The sequence below is a fragment of the Chrysemys picta genome, chromosome 7, assembly GCF_011386835.1.
Source record: "Chrysemys picta bellii isolate R12L10 chromosome 7, ASM1138683v2, whole genome shotgun sequence".
NCBI lineage: Eukaryota > Metazoa > Chordata > Testudines > Emydidae > Chrysemys > Chrysemys picta.
The window spans coordinates 107,019,572-107,039,925 of record NC_088797.1 but is presented as its reverse complement, the minus strand read 5'-3'; the positions used below and the strand labels follow the sequence as shown (position 1 = coordinate 107,039,925).

The window sequence follows — 20,354 nt, the reverse complement described above, 5'->3', positions numbered from 1 at the left end:
GTTTACAGCACTAGTTGGGCTAGGTTAGCGTAGTGGGAAAAGCTAGGGAGGAGTAGTCACTGTGAGCCTTTGCTGCAATATGACCATTTTCCTAATATAATTTAACCCACATATGGAGCAATGGTCAGTAGTAGCTTGATTGCTTATCACTGTAAAAGAGATGATCCACCACATGGTGATTTGAGGGAACTAAAGTAGGACTTAAAAATATTCCTCTAACAATTTCAGCTTTAAGAAATACAAAACAGAAATCAGAAAGGTATTGATTTCCAATCTCTGCTTTTTGATGAAGATTCGATGTACAGATGAAGGGCAAAAGTAGCTTTCCTTTTTACACTGAATGGTGCTCAAGAGATATGAAGATCCTGTCTGTTTTCAGACACCTCATGTACTTTAGTATAAAGACATCTTTTTAACACTTCGTTCACAGGAGTATGAGTATTTTGGGAAAAATCCATCAGCGACAGACAGAATAACATTTTAGAAGTTAGATACAAAACAGCAGTAAATATGTAAAATACAGTTGATAAGCAGAAGTGAGGCAGCAGAAATGCATATAATCTATTTTTAAAACAATTCTTTGTAAATATAGCATCTTAGTGTTTTCAATGTATTTGACTGTATAGCTATATTGCATAGTAAGATGTCACTATCTTATAGGATATTGAATTTATCTAATTACCAAAGCATCAAAAATGTGATTACATTGGAAGGCCTGAATCTGCATTGATACGGAACGATTGTGTTGAGTTTGATAAAACCGTGAGCTAAAAATACAATTTTATGATATACAGTATTTGTCCAAAACCAATATGCTCTCTTTAAGCACAGATTTCCTGACAATTTCAAACAGTGATACCAGGCATCTTGAAATTACAGTACAACTAGTAACAGTTATTTTGGTTAAACAGATACGGTATACATTCATGTGCAGATATCGGGCATTTCACTGTATTCCAGAAAACCATGGCTCACCCTGATGTAATCATTCACAGGTTTGTTATAAACCATTGAGATCACTAGAGTTGTTTATCCATTGATTTATCCATGAGTATCAGTACTCTATAAAGAATAGATCAAAACTAAACACTCTACATAAGACACAAAGCAGAATGTTTCAAGTTCACTGAAATATTATAAAAAAGGCTTCCTTCCTAGGAAAACTCAGCTATGGTAAAAAAATATCTACTACAGTGCACTGCACTGTAATAAATATTCATCATAAATTAATAATTTACAAGTACCTGAGCAAGTACATGAGCACCATAGCACAGCACAGCACCAAAAGCAGTAGCTCAGAGTTCTTAAAAATAATGGTGTTTTAAACATTAAAAATTCTAAGTATTGTTATTTTTTTTAAACCCACTCTAGTTGGAGTTTAAAGATAGTGCAAACTTCTGTCTTCACTTTTTTCAGAAAGGTGTCAGATTTTCTTGTCATTTCACATAGGCAGTGTTGCTGGATCTGGGCACTTGTGGATGTTTAGGTGCAGGTCTGTTTAAAAAGAGATGAGAAATATATAAATGAAAATGTCAGAAATTGTTAAACTTCTATTTTTAATTTTGGCATTAGGATATGTATAGCTTAATTCATTCAGCAATAAAGGGATTTACCAATTTTATCTTCTTTTTGTGAAGAAGCAGTACAGAACTTTTATGTTGGAAAAAGATAGGACATCCAACTTCTTTTGAAGCTACCATCATGTCTGCTCTAGAAGCAGATTCCTTGTGTGACCCTCAGACAAGTCCCTTCAGCTGTTAAAATATTGCCCTCTGACCAGTGGCAGAACTAGGCTTAAGTTCTAGGTGTGTGTTATAACCTTCCTTAGCTCCCTATGGGGTCACTTAATTTAGGACACTTTAAAAAATGCCTCTTAGTCCTGTACTGTAGCTACCAGTTCAAAGATGTGTGGGTGGCCACCTTGAAGTATTGTTACTGCTTCTTAAGAGCATCTTACTGGAATGCATAATACACAATACAGGGTCTTGGAGGAACTCCTCTCTCCCTCCCATGGATCTTCCACATGGAAGAGTAATACTGGTAAGTTAAGAGCTATGCATAACGTACAGAATTATTAGGAAAGTAAAATGTTATTTTGGTTTTATTTTTCAATTTTCTGAGCAGAGCATCACCCTAGGTGCCTCAGGGTAGAACTGCTATTGCTTCCAACTCCATTATTTTTATTTCTTTGAGAATAATTTTTTTTAATGCGTAGAAGATTTAAACTCTAGGGTTACATGATACAATAATAAAATGGAAATTTGGAAGTTAATGGAGCCTTATTTACACTGGATCCCCCACCGGTGCTACCATTGGTGGAGATGAACCGGTATTAACACGGGTGAGACTTTCTAGATAAAGGGTGATAAAACTTCCTAGTGAAGATAAGGTCTAGGAGGTACCCTTTAAAATACCACCTAAAAGGATTAAATGTTTGTGTGTGGAGGAGGTATGGGGCTGAGATGGCTAAGGGAGGAATATAATGAAGATTCTCAGTGTACATTTCCTACATACCGGGCTACACTAGTCACAAAACCCAAAAACTTCCTATCAAATATGAGTCTCTGTTAAATTGCTATCATCTTTCAAAAAGGTGGCAATGCTATCATCCCCAGTTCTAGTTGTCTGCAGCAGTACTGTGCTGTCTGAAAAGGCTAACTACTGGATTCTTTCGAAGCAGCTGCTGTAAGAGACATCTCTTTTGTGCTACTGAAGATTTTCAGAATCACACTTCAGTGTCTCAGTTTGTGCTGCAACGTCACTATCCGCTTGTTTGTTTGCTTTTTTGGTGGGGGGGCAGGCGTTTGTAAAAACAAACACTCATCTTGCCACACAGTTTTCCTCATGAAAAGTCACTGCAATGACCTGATTTTGAAAGAAAAACTGTATTTGTTTTTCTTTAATGGGCACAGATTAAATCGCGTGTTGACACAGAAATCACAAAGCAAAGTACTGAAGCTTCTAAACAATTTTCTGTATCTACAGTATGGATGATTTTACTGTAAATCTTTGCTATGCCTGTTTGAACTTATTTATCTTGTATGTTTTTAGTTTTATTCTGTTTTATTCACCAAGAATTCTTCCCAAGTAATGTAATGAAATCCTTGCATCCTTTGTGACACTAAATTTCTGAACCACTGCCAACTACATTACTTTCTGGTAATGCTGAAACTATAAAATAATGGCAAGCTTCCTTAAAGGAGGTGCCTGCCAATAAAACATTGTTGATACAGCAGAATATCATCTCAATGTGCAAAGTTACTGCATGCGGTCTTTCATACATTATATAAGATCATATAGCTCTTGCATGAGTTTTGCCTTCATGAGGGCTGTAGGGTAATGCTCTCTATCTCTTTCTTGCGCTCCTTGCCACAGTCTTTCTTCATCATTCCTTGCAGGCGGTCAGCCTAGATGATCACGATGGTCCCTTCTGACCTTAAAGTCCGAGTAATGTACAATATGAAATTATTATTACATAAGAGTTTAAAAAATAAAGTGAATTAGGTGTTTAAAGGCAGATCCTCAGCTGGTAATAAAATGGCATATCTCCATTGGAAAAAAATAGAGCTACATTTATTTACAGTAGCTGAGACTCTGGCCCTATCTTTCACATATTTGGTAAACACAGAGAAAATGATTGCTATGTATCTTGGTAATAAATAAAGGTACTCTACAATGGTATTTTATGTGCAGTTAGAATATAACTCATTGCTGTATAATAGATGTCTTCATTTTTTATCTCCTCTGTGATATACTTGTTTACTACCAGAGTAAGATACAAGCACAATGCTAATATATAGGTAAGGGAGTTGCAGGGAACCTTATTTGATGACAGACCATTTAAATGGAGAGAATGGTGGTTTTTCCAAAAATATGGTAAGTCAGCTCTAAGTAAGGGAGAGTCTACAACTTCCAGTAAAGTATTTGCTATAGGTCATAAAAAACATTTTGATTAGCAAAACTAACCTTACAGGAGTAATGTGAGGCACAAGTTTCTGATGTCCAAATATTGGGCTGGAGGCATTGTTAAACCGAGCAGTTTTGTTCAGAGGATTTGCTGGCAAAGGCTTTTGAGGAGGGTTTGGTTTGAGAGTTTCCTATAAAAAGATATCAGATCATGTAATCTTTGTAAACAAAATGAAAAAACAAACACTTGATTTTAAATGGAGTTGCTTTAGACTTTTATATGCAGTAGCTAGAACACATGGAACACTAAGGTTTGTTGTTTTATTATTTTTTAAATGTTCATTAGAGAGGTGTATTTTAATCCGACAGTACATCACACAATGTCCAAATTATAGACTGTAATTTTTACATTTCAAATGTGATTGAAATGTTCCAAATCTTTATATTGCATATTTTCAGAACCATGCTGTATGTGTTTAGACCAAAAGAACTTTTTAGATAAAACTCACTCTTAACTTTCCTACTGCAAATTTGGTAATTCCATAATCTATGTTTTGGACTGGGGGACATATTCTGCCCTCAATTAAGCTCATGCAATACAAAAAAAAAGTAGCAAATCAAGGGAGGATAGGTAACAACAATGCAATTAAATCAAGGATGAATTCAGTCCATTGTGTCCACATATGTTTATAAGAGTGATCTGTAAAGGGTTTTTTTTTTTTTAAATGAGCTTCTACTATTTTTTTATTGTCTTATGATATATAAAGAGGGCTGCAAAGGATTTCTTCTTAGGCTTTTTCCTTCTCTTTGTTTTTATTTTAGAAATATTGGGAATAATAAATCTGATCTTCACTACCTTTGTGGGAGAACCTCTGATGGGTCTCATTGCATGTGTATTGTGACTTCACTCCTTTATTGAAGAAGCAGTGGTGTTAAAAAGCCATCTTTTGTCCAAAATTGTAATTAATCATTAAAAGTTAGCAGGTGTTAACATAAAACTAAACAAAACAAACAGTTTTAAATAACTTGAGTAAACATCCCCTCCTTTTTCAGTTGCTCAATTTTCATTTGTTTAACTCGTGATGTCATAATTTCACTAGTTCTTCTGTTAGTGTGTCTTTCAGGGCCTGAATTTCTAGCATTAAAAATATTTTGAAAAGCAAACACAATTTTTAGTTATTTAAAGAAACCCTTTCAGGTCATCTTTATACATTATAAGGAGCAAAAAAAAGAGCACAAGCCCAACTTTTATTTTCTTGCAACCCTCTCCAAATCTAGATGCAGCTGCATTCCAATAGCACATCCAAGTCTCCAGGATGAGTTTCCATTGTTTCCGGAGGCAGTGTTTTCGGCCTGGTTAATGTACAATTAGTAAACACATACAAGGTTTCCTACAGGAGATGACGACAACAGAAATGACTTCAAAATGAAAATTTTGGATGACCCTAGAATCAACCTTTCTGATTCCAGTTTGACTGGTGAGCATTCATGGAATTGTTATAAATGCAGCTGCAATTTATTTCAGCCAAAAGAACTGTGGAATTAAGTAGTTCATTAGTAAAGAACAGTAGTAATCTTGCTACAAGGCATGAATTAATGTCATTACTGTGTGGTCGTCAAGCTTCTCCAAAGATGGTAACATTGTTTCATTGGTCTTTGAGAGAAGGATGCTTGTTGCACAGTTTGTGAGCCAAAAAACGACCACCATTTAATATTGTTTGCAATTTGGCATGTGTGCAGCTGAGCAAAAAAAGTTTCTGAACACCAAATTTTCATTATCTGTTGTAAGCATCTCATTTTCAACATAAGCATTGCACTTTTAAAAGGAAATGGGGAATGACCACTAAACCTGCTGATCACAAAGAAGGAAAAAGCTGGACTTTGGGTGAACTTTGGATTCAGTCAGTTCAAGTTTAGAACAGTTTTGTATCCCTCTTCTCCTTGCATGCAGTCACTGCATAACTAGTACTGATGGTGTATGTAAGTGAGGAATGGCAATACAAAATATTTTTTTTTCTGTTTGGCTACTATGAAAAGTTAAAATACTCCATACAAGTCAACATTGACCATCATCCAAAAGAATTTTGAGCTCTTATCAACTTCCTCTTTCAAAATAAAGGAAAAAACATTTTTCTTATCAGTGCTGTTTTGTGTGTGAAGAATAGACTTCATAAAAGGAAAATACAAGGGATATTGCAAATAGTAATGAAGTAATCAGCTATGGTGGAAAAAACAGCACTTTCTTGTAAATATCTTTCTATGTGATAGGAATATAATGATGATGCTTATGAAGTCAATTATAGATCCTAGCAAATGAAATTGTTCAAAATTTGGTAAGTTTCAGTGGATATAAAATGGACAACCTGAAATCCATAAGAGAGAAGCAGCCTTTCTGTTCAAATAAACCACAGTCAAGAAACCACATGTGTTAGATTTCTTGAGGAATAAAACTTGCATATATGTATCTGTTTAAAGCACAATATACCATTTTGGAAGAAGGGAGATTGCAGTTGAACCACATAGGAAACAACTTTTTGCATATATGTGGAATTGCCTCTTACTGAAATACTACATTGAGTTATGATTATGAATATAAGTTCCCTAAGGTAATGGATTTAAAAAAACCCAAAAACCTTTCAATGTGGTTGGCACATGAGAGATTGTGTGCAATTTTATTATACCATTGTATTTGGTTGCAGTTAGTCTTTCTTTGCCAAAGAGTTAATGACCAAATAAATAAAAATGAGCATTACAGAGATGGCAAGTTAATTAGAAGGAATTTAGTCGTCTTGCATCGTAAAACCTTCGTTCCATTGACTGACTACAATAATATGAAAGTGACCTGCTTCTGCATGTGAGTAGCTTTACTCAGATGAGCATTCTAACTCATCTGTGTAAAGTTACTTATTCACTTGTGTTTGCAGGATCAGGCCTTAATGAAAATTCTTATTTATTCGTATTATGGTAGTATCTAGATGCTTCCAATGAAGATGGGGACCTGAATGTGCTAGGCACACTAAAAAATATAGTTAGACAGTCCCGGGCCTGAAGAACTTACAGTCTAAATGGACAAGATCAACAAAGGTCAGGAATTACTTTATCCATTTTACCTATCCTAAGTGGCAGGTAGCTACTATTTCATAGCTCCTCTCCCATGGCTCTCTGCTAGTAGCACCTTCCTTTCGCCCAGCCCATTAGTAGGGAATGGAACTGCTTACTGGGTAGCTGCGGGGCACAGAACAAGGAAGTGCCAGCACGTTGGTTACAGATCAATCGGGCTTTGGACTTGCCTCCATGGGGAAATTATTCCAGAATAGCCATTCCACTGAAGTGTCTTTTTTGGGTTTTAGCCTAATTCACATTGGTAGTAGTTAGAGTTTAATCAGTGCTGGCCCACAACATTTTGGCACTGGGGTGGGGAGCTCAAATGATGCCCTCATGCCCCCTTACTTGGGCCAAAACTTTGAAAGGTCTCAATTCTGCCTTCTTCCTGTTCTACTCCTCTCATGGTACTGCTCTACTACCTATCCCAATAAAGGAGACCTAACAACTTTACGTTGCCGTCCCCTGCTCTATTGAGATGGTTGCAAGGCCAACCAGCCTCTCCTGTGTCATTGTGGAGCACAGATGTATTTTTATTAACTTCAGCTTGGAGAAGCTGCGTTCTCCACTGGGAACTGTTACAGGAAGTGTTAGAAGTATGCGCAGAGCAACAAAAGCATTTGGAAAGGGGGTGGGCATCTTATTTGTGCACATATATTCCAGAACAGCCTTTGGACTTGATCCTGCTAAAATGTATCTTGAAAGGGCTTTCAGTTCATCACCTAAATCGCTCACATCAATATCACACATGTCATCATTTGTCAACACTGTCTCTAGTACCCTGCATTGCTGGTGTAGGTCGTCTTCAGATATAGTGAGGAGTTTTGGAATATTATACAACATCCCAAATATACTGCTATGTTCCTTGAGCTGCATGAAATGTTCAACTGACTGAATTGCACAATCTAGCACCTGGTTAAAGAATTCAACTTTGAATTGTTGTTTGGGGTCTCTTATGGGATTATCCTGTGCCTCGTAATCAAAATGTCGTCTTCTTCGGTGACTCTTGTATTCTTGAATGGGTGGAAAAATAGCTTCAGTGTGAAGTTCCTCTGCAAACGTCTGTGCACTCTTCCGAATGTTTTGAAATCCCTCATCTGACCGGTAAGACTGTAGGTATGACTTTGCTTTGTCCAGTTGTTCCATTGCTCCAGATATATCAACGTCAACACCTTGGTGTCTCTTGCTTACAACATTTATTTCAAACAGTATGTCATGCCACAACACTAAGCCACACAGAAATTTGAAGTTATGTATGTTTCTGGTGATTCCATTTCCCTCTGCCACTGTTCTCCCACAAACCGTTCCTGTCATAGCATTATCCTCCATAATGGCAACTATGGCATCATCTATCTTCGCAATTTGGTGTTTGATAGGCTTTATTGCCTCCACTCAACTTTCCCATCGTGTGGCACTCGTTGGTTTCAGTGTCAGAGATGATGTTGCTTCAGAATTTGCCATCAATGTGTTGATGCAGAGAAAAATGCATAGATGCTTTGAATTACATTTAAAAAATTCAGCAGCCTCACTAGAAGCTGATTCTGCATCACTGACCACCAAGTTCAATTAATGAGAACTGCATGGGACAAAAAAAGCTCGAGGGTTTAACTCTGTGATCCGTGTCTGCACTCCTCTGTTCTTTCCTTTCATGTTGGCACCATTATCGTAGCCCTGACCTCCCATGTCAGCTATCGCAATTCCCGTATCTTCCAGCTTTTTAAGAAGCACATTTGTCATACCAGCTCCTGTAGTATCATCAATGTCAATAAATTCTAGAAAATGCTTTCTGACAGTCACCACTGCAGGGACATTTTCACTAGGTTCTGTTGTTGTTCCAAAACGCACCATTAAAGCCATTTGTTTCATATGGCTGATGTCAGGTATGCAGTCCAGAATAGTATCTTGCTGACTTTAGATCTGCCACAATCTTGTGTTTGACTTTTGTTGCCAGTAACTGTGTGATCTCATTTTGAATTGTTTTTCCAGGGTAGTGGTGTGTGTACATTTCTCGGGTGGTGACTCTTCTTAGATGCTCCCAGAGTACAGCATCAAACTCAGCCATCAGCTCCACAATTTTAAGGAAGTTTCTATTGTTTGGCACATACAACTGATCTGAAGTGCCATGCAGTGCTAGGTTTTGTGTAGCAAGCATTCTCACAATGGCAATGAGCCTTTTCAGAACATTTTGCCAGTAAAGAGACTCTGATGCAATCTTCTCTTGATGCTGATCAGCTAGTGTGGCCTTTAACCTTAGTCTCATCTCAAGCTCTTTCCATCTATGGAATGTTCTCTGGTGATTTGCTGCCTTTTCATGGCATGCCAGATTTCTATCCAGATTTTTCCAGTCCTTTGTTCCTATAGAACGCAATGTGGCTGGAACATTAGACTGGAAGAGTTTGCACCAAAAACATTATGCAGCATTCTGGGTTTTTGAGTACATAAGCCATGGCCTCTCCACTTTGTCACCATTGGAGATTTCACGCCAGTAATGTGTTGGATGGAAACTTCTATTTTCATTGTCTTTGGGGAACATGAAGTTTTTCACTTGCTGTGGCCCATGCAGTACAAGGAAGACCCCCAGGCTACTGCTCAAGTGGGTCCACAGTCCTGGATCATCTAGACTTAATGAACTAAACTCAGCAGCAGCTGTTTTTTGCACCTCCACCACACTCTTCTCTGATCTACAATTTTCTTCAGGAATGTGCATGGTTACATCCATTTGAGATAGAGATATGGATGGTGCAGTAGCTACCAGGTCACCTACACTCTGACTAACTGGAAGATCAGACATCTCCTCACCACTCACATCCTCACTGGGGACGGAAGGCTCACCTTGAACATTTGTGACTATGTATCACAGTAGAGCTCCTTCCTTCTTAGATAGAAAAGCTTCCTTTGCTTTCTTTTTCTGAATGCTTCCCTAGAGGGGCATTTTCTTCTTTCACTCATGACTGCTGTTCTGTGCCAGCTATAGTACACTCAGTTGAAGGGGACAAATAAGCAGGCTGGTAGCAGGGCCTGAGTGAGGGAAGATATGTGCGTCTTAAGGGCCTAAGTGGCTCCTACTATTTCAGTTGACTGCCTGTTTTCCTCAAGTGGGTTCAGGGAAGTAGCAGGAAACAGGAAGCTCCCTGAGAAGCTGGTGTTAATCAGTCCAGGCTCCCAAGGGTGCTAGAGAGGTACATAAGAAGCGCCTCCTCCTCTCTCTCTCCCTGCAGCTCCTGCTGCTTTGTTATTCCCTGTCACCTTTTCTCCTGCCTGCCTGTTATGTCTCTTGTGCCCCCCTTCCTCTAGCACAGCACTCCACCATCTCTGTGCAGCTAGAGCAGAGAGAATAAATATGCACCAGCAGCAGACACAATTTTCTACACTCTGGGGCCCAGGGGTGCCCCCCAGCCCCCAGGCTGGAACCTGAGGCGGCTGCCTCAGTTCGCCTCACAGTAAGGCCAGCCCTGAGCTTAATGGGAAAATTTGAAATTCACACCCGATCTCATTCTGGAATATCTTCCACATGGCGACACACCCTTTATCTGCTGGTAGCCACACTGGTTAATCATGGTATTAGCAGGGTGCAATGAAGTAGAGGGACAAAGGAAAAATGGGGAAGGGCATAGTATGGTAATTATGGCAGTTGGGAAAACAGAATGGAGAAGAGGAGGAAAACAAGGAGAGCAAGGGGGGGCACAGGAAAAAGGTGAGACTGGCAGTAGAGGCAGAGGTAGATGATTGGCAGAGGGAGTTAGGAGGAGGTGACAAAGAATGACAAAGAAAAACAGTGATGTGATAGGAGAGAGAGACGAAGAAGAAGAAATCACCTAACTGGGAGAAAATGATATAAGAAAACAGTGGCCCTCAGAAGGAGAGAAATGAATGTTTGAGAGAAGAGAAAACAAGAAAAGCTGCATCTTTACAGTTGTGTTTCATTTCTAAGTGTATCACAGGGAATACAAATTGACACAAGCCATGTCAATTTATGGAATGAACATGGAAATTAGTTGTGACCCTTGAGCTCCTGGCAACTTGCTAATATGGACCTCAGTACCACAAAGGTGGTGCTTCACTGCTCAAGCTCTCTCTGCTAATAAGGCCCTTTTCCTGACCCTGTTTTTTTTCCCCTACAGAGCCTCAGCTAAACGTGTTTACGGATAGATTTCTTTCTCCAATTTTATATCAGTAACCTAGAGTCAAGTTCAGCATGTCATGTTTTCATCGGTATTTGGGGAAAGGGCTGTTTTCAATAATGGCACTAGCTCTTGTTACAGCTTTGCTTAGGAGAAAGACAGTGTATTTCTTATATAGTAGGCAGCTATAAACAATGTATATCAACTTTAATTGCTCCTTTGGTCTATTCTGACCTGCTTATGGAAAAGGTTTCTAATCTAAAATGCACTGTGAGAAAGAGGGGTCTTTATTAATCTAGTGAAGAAGGTGCTTCAATGGATTCTGTATCAGGGAGCTGACTATAAAGCCAGTTTGAGATGACTGCGGCAGAACATGCAGACAGTAAATACAGGTCTGGCTCCTTACCAACTATGTCCCATAGCAGGGGTTCTCAAACTAGGAGTCATGACCCCTCAAGGGGTTGTGAGCTGTCAGCCTCCACCCCCAAACCCCGCTTTGCTGCCTGCATTTATAATAGAGTTAAATATTTAAAAATGTGTTTTTAATTTATAAGGGGGATCGCACTCAGAGTCTTGCTGTGTGAAAGGGGTCACCAATACAAAAGTTTGAGAACCACTGTCATACAGTAAGGATATTCTGTAACAAGTTGATTTAGATGAGAATGTGGTGTGGCATAACAGCAGTAGCATGCAACTGATTACAGAATAACCAAGGAAAACATGAATGAAGACCTAATTATGGACTGGATTCACTAGGTGCTATAACTTTATGCTGATTTACATCAGCTGAAGATCTGACTTATGGATAATCAAACTGTTTCATGAAGATGTCTATACAAAAGAAAATTTTATATTGGTCATAGACTTTCAAATATTACACTTGCCAAACAGTTAGAAGAGGAGGTTATTGACCAGTAACCGGAGGTTCTTTGAGAGGTGTGGTCCCTGTTTGTATTCCAAACACTGGTACACAGGCGTGCCATGTGCCCAAGTTGGAAGGTTTTTCAGCAGCAGTGTCTGTTGACCCCCCACGGCCTCCTGATGTCACCACATGCTCTGTGTGAGGTTATAGGAGGCTATGTGGGGCGACACCCCCTCAGTCTCCCTCTTACCCCAACGTAAGATTCCCCGCAGCATAGGGGACGGTGGGCAGGTACTGGAATACAAATAGGGACCACACATCTTGAAGAACCTCCAGTTACTGGTAACAGGTTTCAGAGTGGTAGCCATGTTAGTCTATCAGCAAAAAGAATGAGGAGTACTTGTGGCACCTTAGAGGCTAACGTTTATTTGGGCATAAATTTGTTAGTCTCTAAGGTGCCACAAGTGTTAGCTTATTTCTTCACTTTCCCACTTCCCTGCTCGTTCTCGCCTCCGGGACCACTTTCCCCCTGATCTGGTAAGATCCTGGGTAGTAAGTTTAGCCTGCAGTCTCTGGATCTGTTGCTCTATAGCTGCCTGCTCGTCCCTGACTACCCCCACCCCCCAAAGCCAGGACCTCTACCTCTACTTCCTCCCCTCCAGGCTGACCCACCCCTTTCCACGTTGTACTGATCCCCTGCAGTAATAACATGGACCAGCTCTCCCCCCTGATGCATCTGCCTCCACACATCTGCCTGTTCCAGAAACTGGGGTAGCTGATGGGGAGCAAGTTCAGGGTGCTGCAACCTTAAATGCCCCACGAACTGAGGATTGCTCAGCTCCAACCATTTCTCCAGCAATTCCACACCAGTACCATGCTCCACACCCTCACCAGGTGCCCCTGTCTGGGGTATCACCCATGGACCATCCAGGGGATTCACCCAGCACCGTGCCCATTCCTGTATGCGATTAAGTGTATCCTGCCCTGCTTCCCCAGGGATTCGCTTCATCTTATTGAACCCTGCAGTATGAGAGTACACTCCAAACAACTGTTTTGCCACCTGTCCAGGGATTAGAAATGGGTGCGTCAGTCCTGCCACATCGATTCCTAAGGTGCCCCGTCCCAAAAGACTATGCCATATGATCACCTGGTCCTCACAAATTAGACCCGCCATCTCCCTGGCCACCTCCACTAACCACAGCACAAACTGATCCCAATCCTCCCAGGCTACCTTTCCCAAACGTCCTAGTACTGCCTCCTGGTCCTTCAGGGACAAGGGGCGGATTTCTACCTGTTCTACTACTTGTGGGGCACGGTCCTCCCCCTCCCCCCCACCCTGCAACCGGGGCCACTATTCCTACCAGGTAGCCTCTCTCGCAGGGGCTGTAACTGTGGATTGCTGGCTTATAACGTCCACTGGCAGTGGTGGGTATGGTGTTTTTTCAGGGTAGGGTGGTGGAGATGTCTCCTTCAGCTCCATTAGTGGGGGCGGATGGTTTGGGGTCCCCAAGTCCATTGCTCCCATGTTTACATTGATACAATTCCTCCTCTAAGTCTCCTGCTCTCCCCAGAAGTTCATCCCTCTCTCTCCAGATTGCCTCACAAGACTCTTCTGTCCGTGCAGCATCCCGTGCCTTCAAATCTGCTACCTCTACTGCTAACCTGGATTTTTCTGTTAAAATCCATTGCTGATCCACAATCCCCTCCAAATCCTTAATGTGTTGGAGGAGATCGGCTTCCCTTTTTATCAAGTATGCCATCCCAGCATACAAACCTTGTAATACCATTACCTTTTCCCTACACTCCTTTCCCTTGGGGTCTCCCAAAACCTCCCCCATCTCCTTCTCAATCTCATCCCAGGTGGACCCCTGTACCTGGTATGGGCCCTGATTCTTCCTTATCCATTTGTTCAAAAAAAATCTGTTACTCCAGCTTGCCAGAACCCGCAACTACCATCACGAGAGTTCGCCATACCCCCTCCAAGCAGCTGCGCGGACTGTTGGAAGGGGGACTTAGAGGCTGCCACTCACCTGCATCTGAGTCAATGGCACCAAGATGTTAGAAAGCTTATTTCTTCACTTTCCCACTTCCCTGGTCCTTCTCTCATGAACGGAGAGCAACAATACCCGAAGTCCGAAGGTGCAAACAATTCAATGTTTATTGGTGTGAACTTCCAGCAAGCTTAAATCCAAGTTCCTTTTTCCTTATTTTCGAATCCCAACTTACTTCCTGTTTGCCTCTAATTTATATAGTAATATTTACAGCTACCTTAACCAATCATTCTACTGATATTTACCTAACCAATCCTAACATATTGTAACATGATTAGCTAACCAATTATATCCTACCACCTTAATTAGTTTACACCCAGCAAAATTAATTATACAGCAGACAGAAACAATCACAGAACCAGACAAAGACCATGCAAATAAACATACAAAACAATACAGAAGTGAGGATTTCACAACTACATCCATAAAGACATAAGGGTTTCCCAGCTGTGTCTATTAAGAAGTGAATTCTTACCAGACAGAAAACTATCAAACTAATAAATTTCTCTTTACATCTTCTAGGCTCTTCCCTTTTTCTGGAGGTAATAGATCGGATCACCTTTCTAACAGCCCCAGATTGCCTTATTTCAGTATGACTAAACAGGGCCTCAGACTGTCACAGTGAGACAAGGCCCTTATACAGATTCTTTCTTTTATACCTCTATAACTAGCTTAATAATAATCATATAACTAAATTCTTTAAGTCTAGGCCTTTACAGACAGGCTTGAATATCTATATCCTAACAACAAGTATTCCTCGTTCTTTTTGCAGTTACTGGTAAGTAACCACCTCCTGTTCTTTGAGTGATGGTACCTCTATGTATTTCAAATGCGGGTGAGTATGGCGTAATGATCAGTTTGGAGGTGGGTGCGAGGACATAATGGGGAAAGCCTGCTGTAAGACAACGTGTCTTATATTGGCTTCTGTAGATGCCCACTGGTCGATGGCATAGTGCGCTGTGAAAGTGTGGACAGAGCGCCATGTTGCCGCACGGCAGCTCTTGTGCCAAGGGACATCTGCCAGGGAGACGCAGATAGTCGCATGTGCCCGTGTGGAGTGTGCCGTGATTCTGCCAGGTGGCATTGCTTTGGAGTGTGCATAGCATTCTGTAATGCACTTAGAGATCCTGTTGGATATGTGCTGCGAGGAGAGGGCTTGCCCTCTCAACCATTCCACTGTGCCTACAAAGAGGTGTGGGGAGGCGTGACAGACGCGAGTCCTATCCAAGTAGAAGGCCAGTGCCCTGCAGATGTCCAGGGAGTGCAGTGTCCTGTCCACAGGAGTGGCATGCTGTTTAGGATGGAAGACTGGGAGATAGATGGACTGGTTGAGCTAAAACTCGGAGATGAACTTTGGGAGGAACTTAGAATGAAGGCGCAAGGAGACTTTCTCTTTATGGAAAACTGTATATTGCGGGGGGTGGGGGAAAGAAAGCAGGTCAGCCAACATGGCTACTAGTTTGCTGACCCACCAGGTGGAGGACTTTCATGAATAAATGGGCATTTGCATGTGGTCAGGAGTTCGAATGGAGGCCGGGTGAGGGCAGACAACATGAGGTTGAGATGCCAGAAGGGAGTGGCAGTAAGGACTGTCGGGAAGCAGTTTGTTAGGCCCCTCAGAAACCAGGTACCAGTAAGATGGGTAAATATATTGACTGGCCGTCTGTAGCAGTGTGACGAGACACCCCTGCAGCGCCTCCTGCTGGTTGTCCAGGGAATTAGCTCACCAGCTGTCAGAGTGCCCTCTGCTGGTCGCCATCCTACTTGCTGCTGGCCCCGTGTCCCTCCCGTAAAAGCAAGTCATCACAGGCAAGGGAGGTTCTGGACCTGCTGCCTTCCCAGTACCCTTTTAGGCCTTACTATCAGGCCACAGCCTGGGAGGTCACCAGGCCTGAGCTCCCTAGCTCAGTTTGCCCCTTTCCCAGCACTGCTCCACCCTCAGTACCCTTAGCTTTCAGGCAGGAAGGACCATCTCCCTCCAAAGCTAGAGGGAAACTCCTCTAGCTCCTGGCTGATGGCCCTTTATAGGGCCAGCTGTGGCCTAATTGGGGCGTGGCCCAGTTGTGGCTGCTTCCCCAATCAGCCATCCTCAGCCACAGCCCTCTTCAGGGCTGCTTTTAACCCCTTCTATTTTAGGAGCGGGGTAGCCACCCTGCTACACCATCCATGGGAGGGAAGGAGGGAGGAAGGTGGTGAGTGCTACGAGGTGGACGTGGATTGAGCTGAGCATGAGGCCTGAGTCCTTGAGCTCCAGGAGATAGTCTAGGATGATGGGTACAGAGACAGTGGAGGGTGGGGGCACGCTGATGGTGCGCCCAGGAGGTGAAGTGCTTCAATTTTGTGGCATAGCATGCCCTCATAGACTCCCACCTACTGTGTGTAAGAATACAGCGCAGGCCTGGCCACCGCTTCCCGCAGCCCACATTGGCCTGGAGCAGTGAACCAGTGGGAGCTGCAATTGGCCGAACCTGCGGATGCGTCAGGTAAACGAACCACCCGGCCCTCCAGAGGGCTTACCCTGGTGGGTCGCGCGCTAAAAGTTGCTGATCCCTGCATTAGCCCATCCAAAAATCAGACCATCAGTTGGAGTGGGCCCAGGTTGGCAAACTCTACTGTGGTCCTGTGAGAGAAGGTCCAGCCTGTTGGGGAGGTTGATCAGTGGGTGGGCTGACAGTTGAGTAGCTTAGGAAATCAGAACTGTCAAAGCCAGCACAGGGCTATCAGGATGACCCTTGCCTGATCTTGGCAGGTCCTGCGGAGGGACTGGGGGAAGAGAGTACAGAAGGTTGCCATGCCATAGAAGAAGGAGGGCACCACCCTTGGAGTCCTGACCCCTGGTCCTCACTGGAGAATTAGAGGGGGAATTTGCAAAGAGATCCCAGAGGTGGGTGCCCCAGGCCTGGCAGATGGTGCAGCGCATGGGGTCATGGAGCTCCCACTCGTGGTTGAGGTACCAAGCTCTGCTTAGTGCGTCCACCAGGGAGTTCTGTGTCCTCAGGAGGTACGCCACATGGGGCACAATGTTGTGGCAGAGACAACAGTTCCAGAGGTGGATGGCCTCCATGCAAAGTGACCGGAATCTAGTGCCACCCTGTCTGTTTTTGTATGCCATGGCGGTGGTGTTGTCTGAGAAGACCTAAGTGTGTCGGTTGCAGAGAAGAGGCAGGTGGACCGCATGCAGCTCCAGCGTGTTGATGTGCATGCGTGCTTCCCTGGGAGTCCACCTCCCCTGTGCATTGCGGCCCCCCAACTATGCACCGCACCCTGCCAGGGAGGTGTCCATGGTGAGAGTGGCGAGAGGGGTGCCTCCGAGCACCTTGGTAGGATCGGTCCACCAGGTGAGTGATGCACGGACCCAGCGGGGAATGGTCAAGGTTGACCCCAGGTGGGCTTAATGGGGCCTGTAGACAGAGAGGAGCCACAGTTGTAGGCTGCACATATGGAGACACGTATATGGCGTCACATAGGTGTAGGCCACCATGTGATTGAGGAGGCAAAGACAACGGTACACCATTGCGCATCGGTTGCAGTGCAGGGACTTCATGAGGGCCAGAAGGGTGGCGAAGCAGTATGTTGGAAGGCAGTCTAGGTAGGCTCCGAGGAAGTGGATTGTCTGCATGGGGACGAGCACGGATTTCTCCATGTTGAAACAGATGCCCGGTGGGGCAAGAAGCAAGCAGAGCGCTGCGACCACTGTCATCACCTCGGCAAAGGACAGAGACATCAAAAGCCAGTAACCAGATAGGGGAATCCAAAGTGCCCCCCCTCGGCAGAGGTGAGCTGCTATGACTGCAAAGACATTGGTGAAGATCCTGAGGGCTGTGGCGATGCCAAAAGGAAGGACGCTGAATTGATAGTGGTTGTCGCCCACACAGAAGCAGAGGAACTCGTGGTGGGCCAAGTGGATGTTAATATGGAAATATACGTCTTTCACATTGAGGACTGCGAACCATGCCCTCTGGGAGAGGGAGGGAATGATGGAAGTGAGTGTCACCATATGGAACTTGCTCTTTCCGATGAAAGTATTGTGTAAACAGAGATCGAGGATAGGGCGAAGGCCACCATCCTTCTTTGGGATGAGAAAGTACAGGGAGTAGAAGCCCGTGCCAATGAAGGTGATGGGCACAGGTTCGATAGTATCCTTCCTGAGGAGAATGCCCGCCTTGTGTTGAAGGAGGATGTCGTGGACAGAGCTCCGTGGAGAGAGCCCGGGAAAGTGGGGGCCCGGTGAGGTGGGAAGGTGAGAAACTCTATCCAATAGCCATGTTGCATGATCTCCACTACCCATCGATCCATGGTCATCTTGCCCCAGTGGTGGGTAAATATGGCAAGATGGCCTGCAAAGGTGGCACGGGGGCTGCAGGCAATGAAGTGGGGGGTTCAGAGGTCTCGACTATCGGGCCTTTTGCTGGTGGCGAGTTGTGGAGGTGGCCGATGGCAGTGGGTGCTGGGAGCAGGGGCGCTTGTGGGCCAGCTCCTGGTATTTAGTGTAGGTAGGTTGGTATGGAGGGTATGGGCTCTGCTGGAACTCCAGCTTAGATTGTTGGCAGCAGAGGTGTAGATCCCAAAGGATTGAAGGGCCGCTTGAGAGTCCTTCAATGAATGCAAGGCCTCGTCAGTCTTTGTGGAGAACAGCTTGTCCTTGTCAAAAGGGAGGTCTGGGATGGTGGACTGGACCAACCTGGGAAAGCTGGACAACTGGAGACACACTTCACATCGCATCGCTACCCCTGTGGCCAGGGAGCGGGAGGACATGTCCATCGCATCCACCACGGCCTGGAGGCTTACTTTGGCCATCATGCTGCCCTCATCCAGCAGGGCTTGGAACCATTGGTGCTTATCATGCGGGATGTCCTCCAAGAACTCCATCAGCTCGGTATAATTGTTGAAAGCACACTTCATTAGCAGAGCTTGATAGTTAGAATGCGGAATTGAAAGGCCGCAGAGGAGTAGAGTTTGCAACCCATGAGGTCTAGGCATTTTGCCACCTTATCCAGGGGGGTGGAAGAGGAGGAGTGCTGGTGTGCCCGTTCCATGGCAATGTGGGGGTGGGAAAACAGAAAGTCAGCCTCCTTAGCTGGCACAAAGTATCTGCCTTCCTATTTATTGGGTGTGGGGACGCAGGATGCCAACATGTGCCACACTGCTCATGCAGGTTGTAGAATGGCATTGTGAATGGGCAGAGCTACAAGCATCAGACCTGCGCCTGGAGAATGTCCCTTGGCTAGTCTGGTTGGTCTTGGACCTTTTCAAGGGGCACACCCACTCCAGGGCCACCCGAAGTAGCAGATCCTGGTAATGGTGGTGATCATCAGGAGGGAAGAGGGTCGGTGGGATAAGGGCCTTGTCCAGAGAGGAGGAGGCTGCCATCAGCACTGCTGGTGTTGGATCAAGCGCTGGGTCCTCCTCCTGGTCCAAGACTATGGGAGCTAGCAGAGGGGCTGAGGGCTGGTATTAGGCCACCGATGGTGGGTACGGGTGGCAGTAAGGATCCCACATGGTCCAGTGGTGCCACAAGGCTGGGTTGTGATGGCACTGTGGGCTCCACGGGTACAGGTACCATCCAGGCAGGCCAGAATGGGTGGGCAAGCCTGGGAGTCCGCACTATGCTGGGAAACCAGGGAGAAGGACGGCTTTTCTGCTGAGAAGCCCTCTGAGTCTGAAGAAGTCTCCGGCAGTTGCGAAGCCATTGGTGCGGGTGGTACCGCGACCGGCAGGGGCAGATTGCAGCTGAGGAGAGGCAGCTCATCCGCCGGTGAAGGTGGCTGTGGGGCCGAAAGAAGTAGTGAGGGCGGGTACAGCAGCTTCAGGTGGGACGTGGGGATCAGCAGATCCATCCAGCCCAGTGTCCTGGGCACATCCCGCTGTCTGCTGCTCTGAGGAGGGGTATGCAGAGCAGAACCCAGAGAGTTCTGCCACGGCTGCGTGGCACACGCTGGCAGGCTGTTGGGATCTTTGGTCCTTGTGGGAACCAGCAATTCCAGTGGCTCTTGCTTCTGCTTTGCCTTGCCCCCTGCCTTAGGGGATGGGCCTGAGGGGTTGTCACACGAAGTCTAACCCAGATGAACCTGGCTTGGGGAGGAAACATGGTGCGGACAGCGGTCCATGATGCAGACCTGCTGCAGTGTTCACGAGAGCGCTTGGGACTCTCCTTCTTATGTCTTGGTGGTGCCGATGGAATCGGGTGTGAAGCTGAAGGTGGGACGCTCACCGCCAGTGATGGGTGATGCACTGTCGGCATCTCCGGTCGGGGATTGGACTCCACATGAGGTCAGCGCACTTCCGCCATGAGGAACTTGCGGAGGTGCTGAA

The 20,354-nt window shown here is 44.6% G+C and overlaps 1 protein-coding gene across 5 annotated transcripts in view; it reads right to left on the bottom strand.

Annotated features, from left to right (window-relative positions):
• Positions 1–297: 297 nt before the first annotated feature.
• The window catches only part of ADAM12 (ADAM metallopeptidase domain 12), a 319,646-nt gene continuing 299,589 nt past the window's right edge, over positions 298–20,354 (bottom strand). For 2 of the 5 annotated variants that reach the window (XM_042855394.2, XM_005281905.5), the window contains 2 exons: positions 3,967–4,097; positions 298–1,494 (listed from right to left, as the gene is read on the bottom strand). In XM_042855394.2, the coding sequence (XP_042711328.2) occupies positions 1,437–1,494; positions 3,967–4,097 (189 nt within the window). In that variant the 3' untranslated portion in view covers positions 298–1,436. Of the gene's footprint in view, positions 1,495–3,263; positions 3,436–3,966; positions 4,098–20,354 lie in introns of those variants that run through there. The other 3 variants (XM_042855395.2, XM_065552250.1, XR_010589306.1) reach the window with 3 other exon arrangements.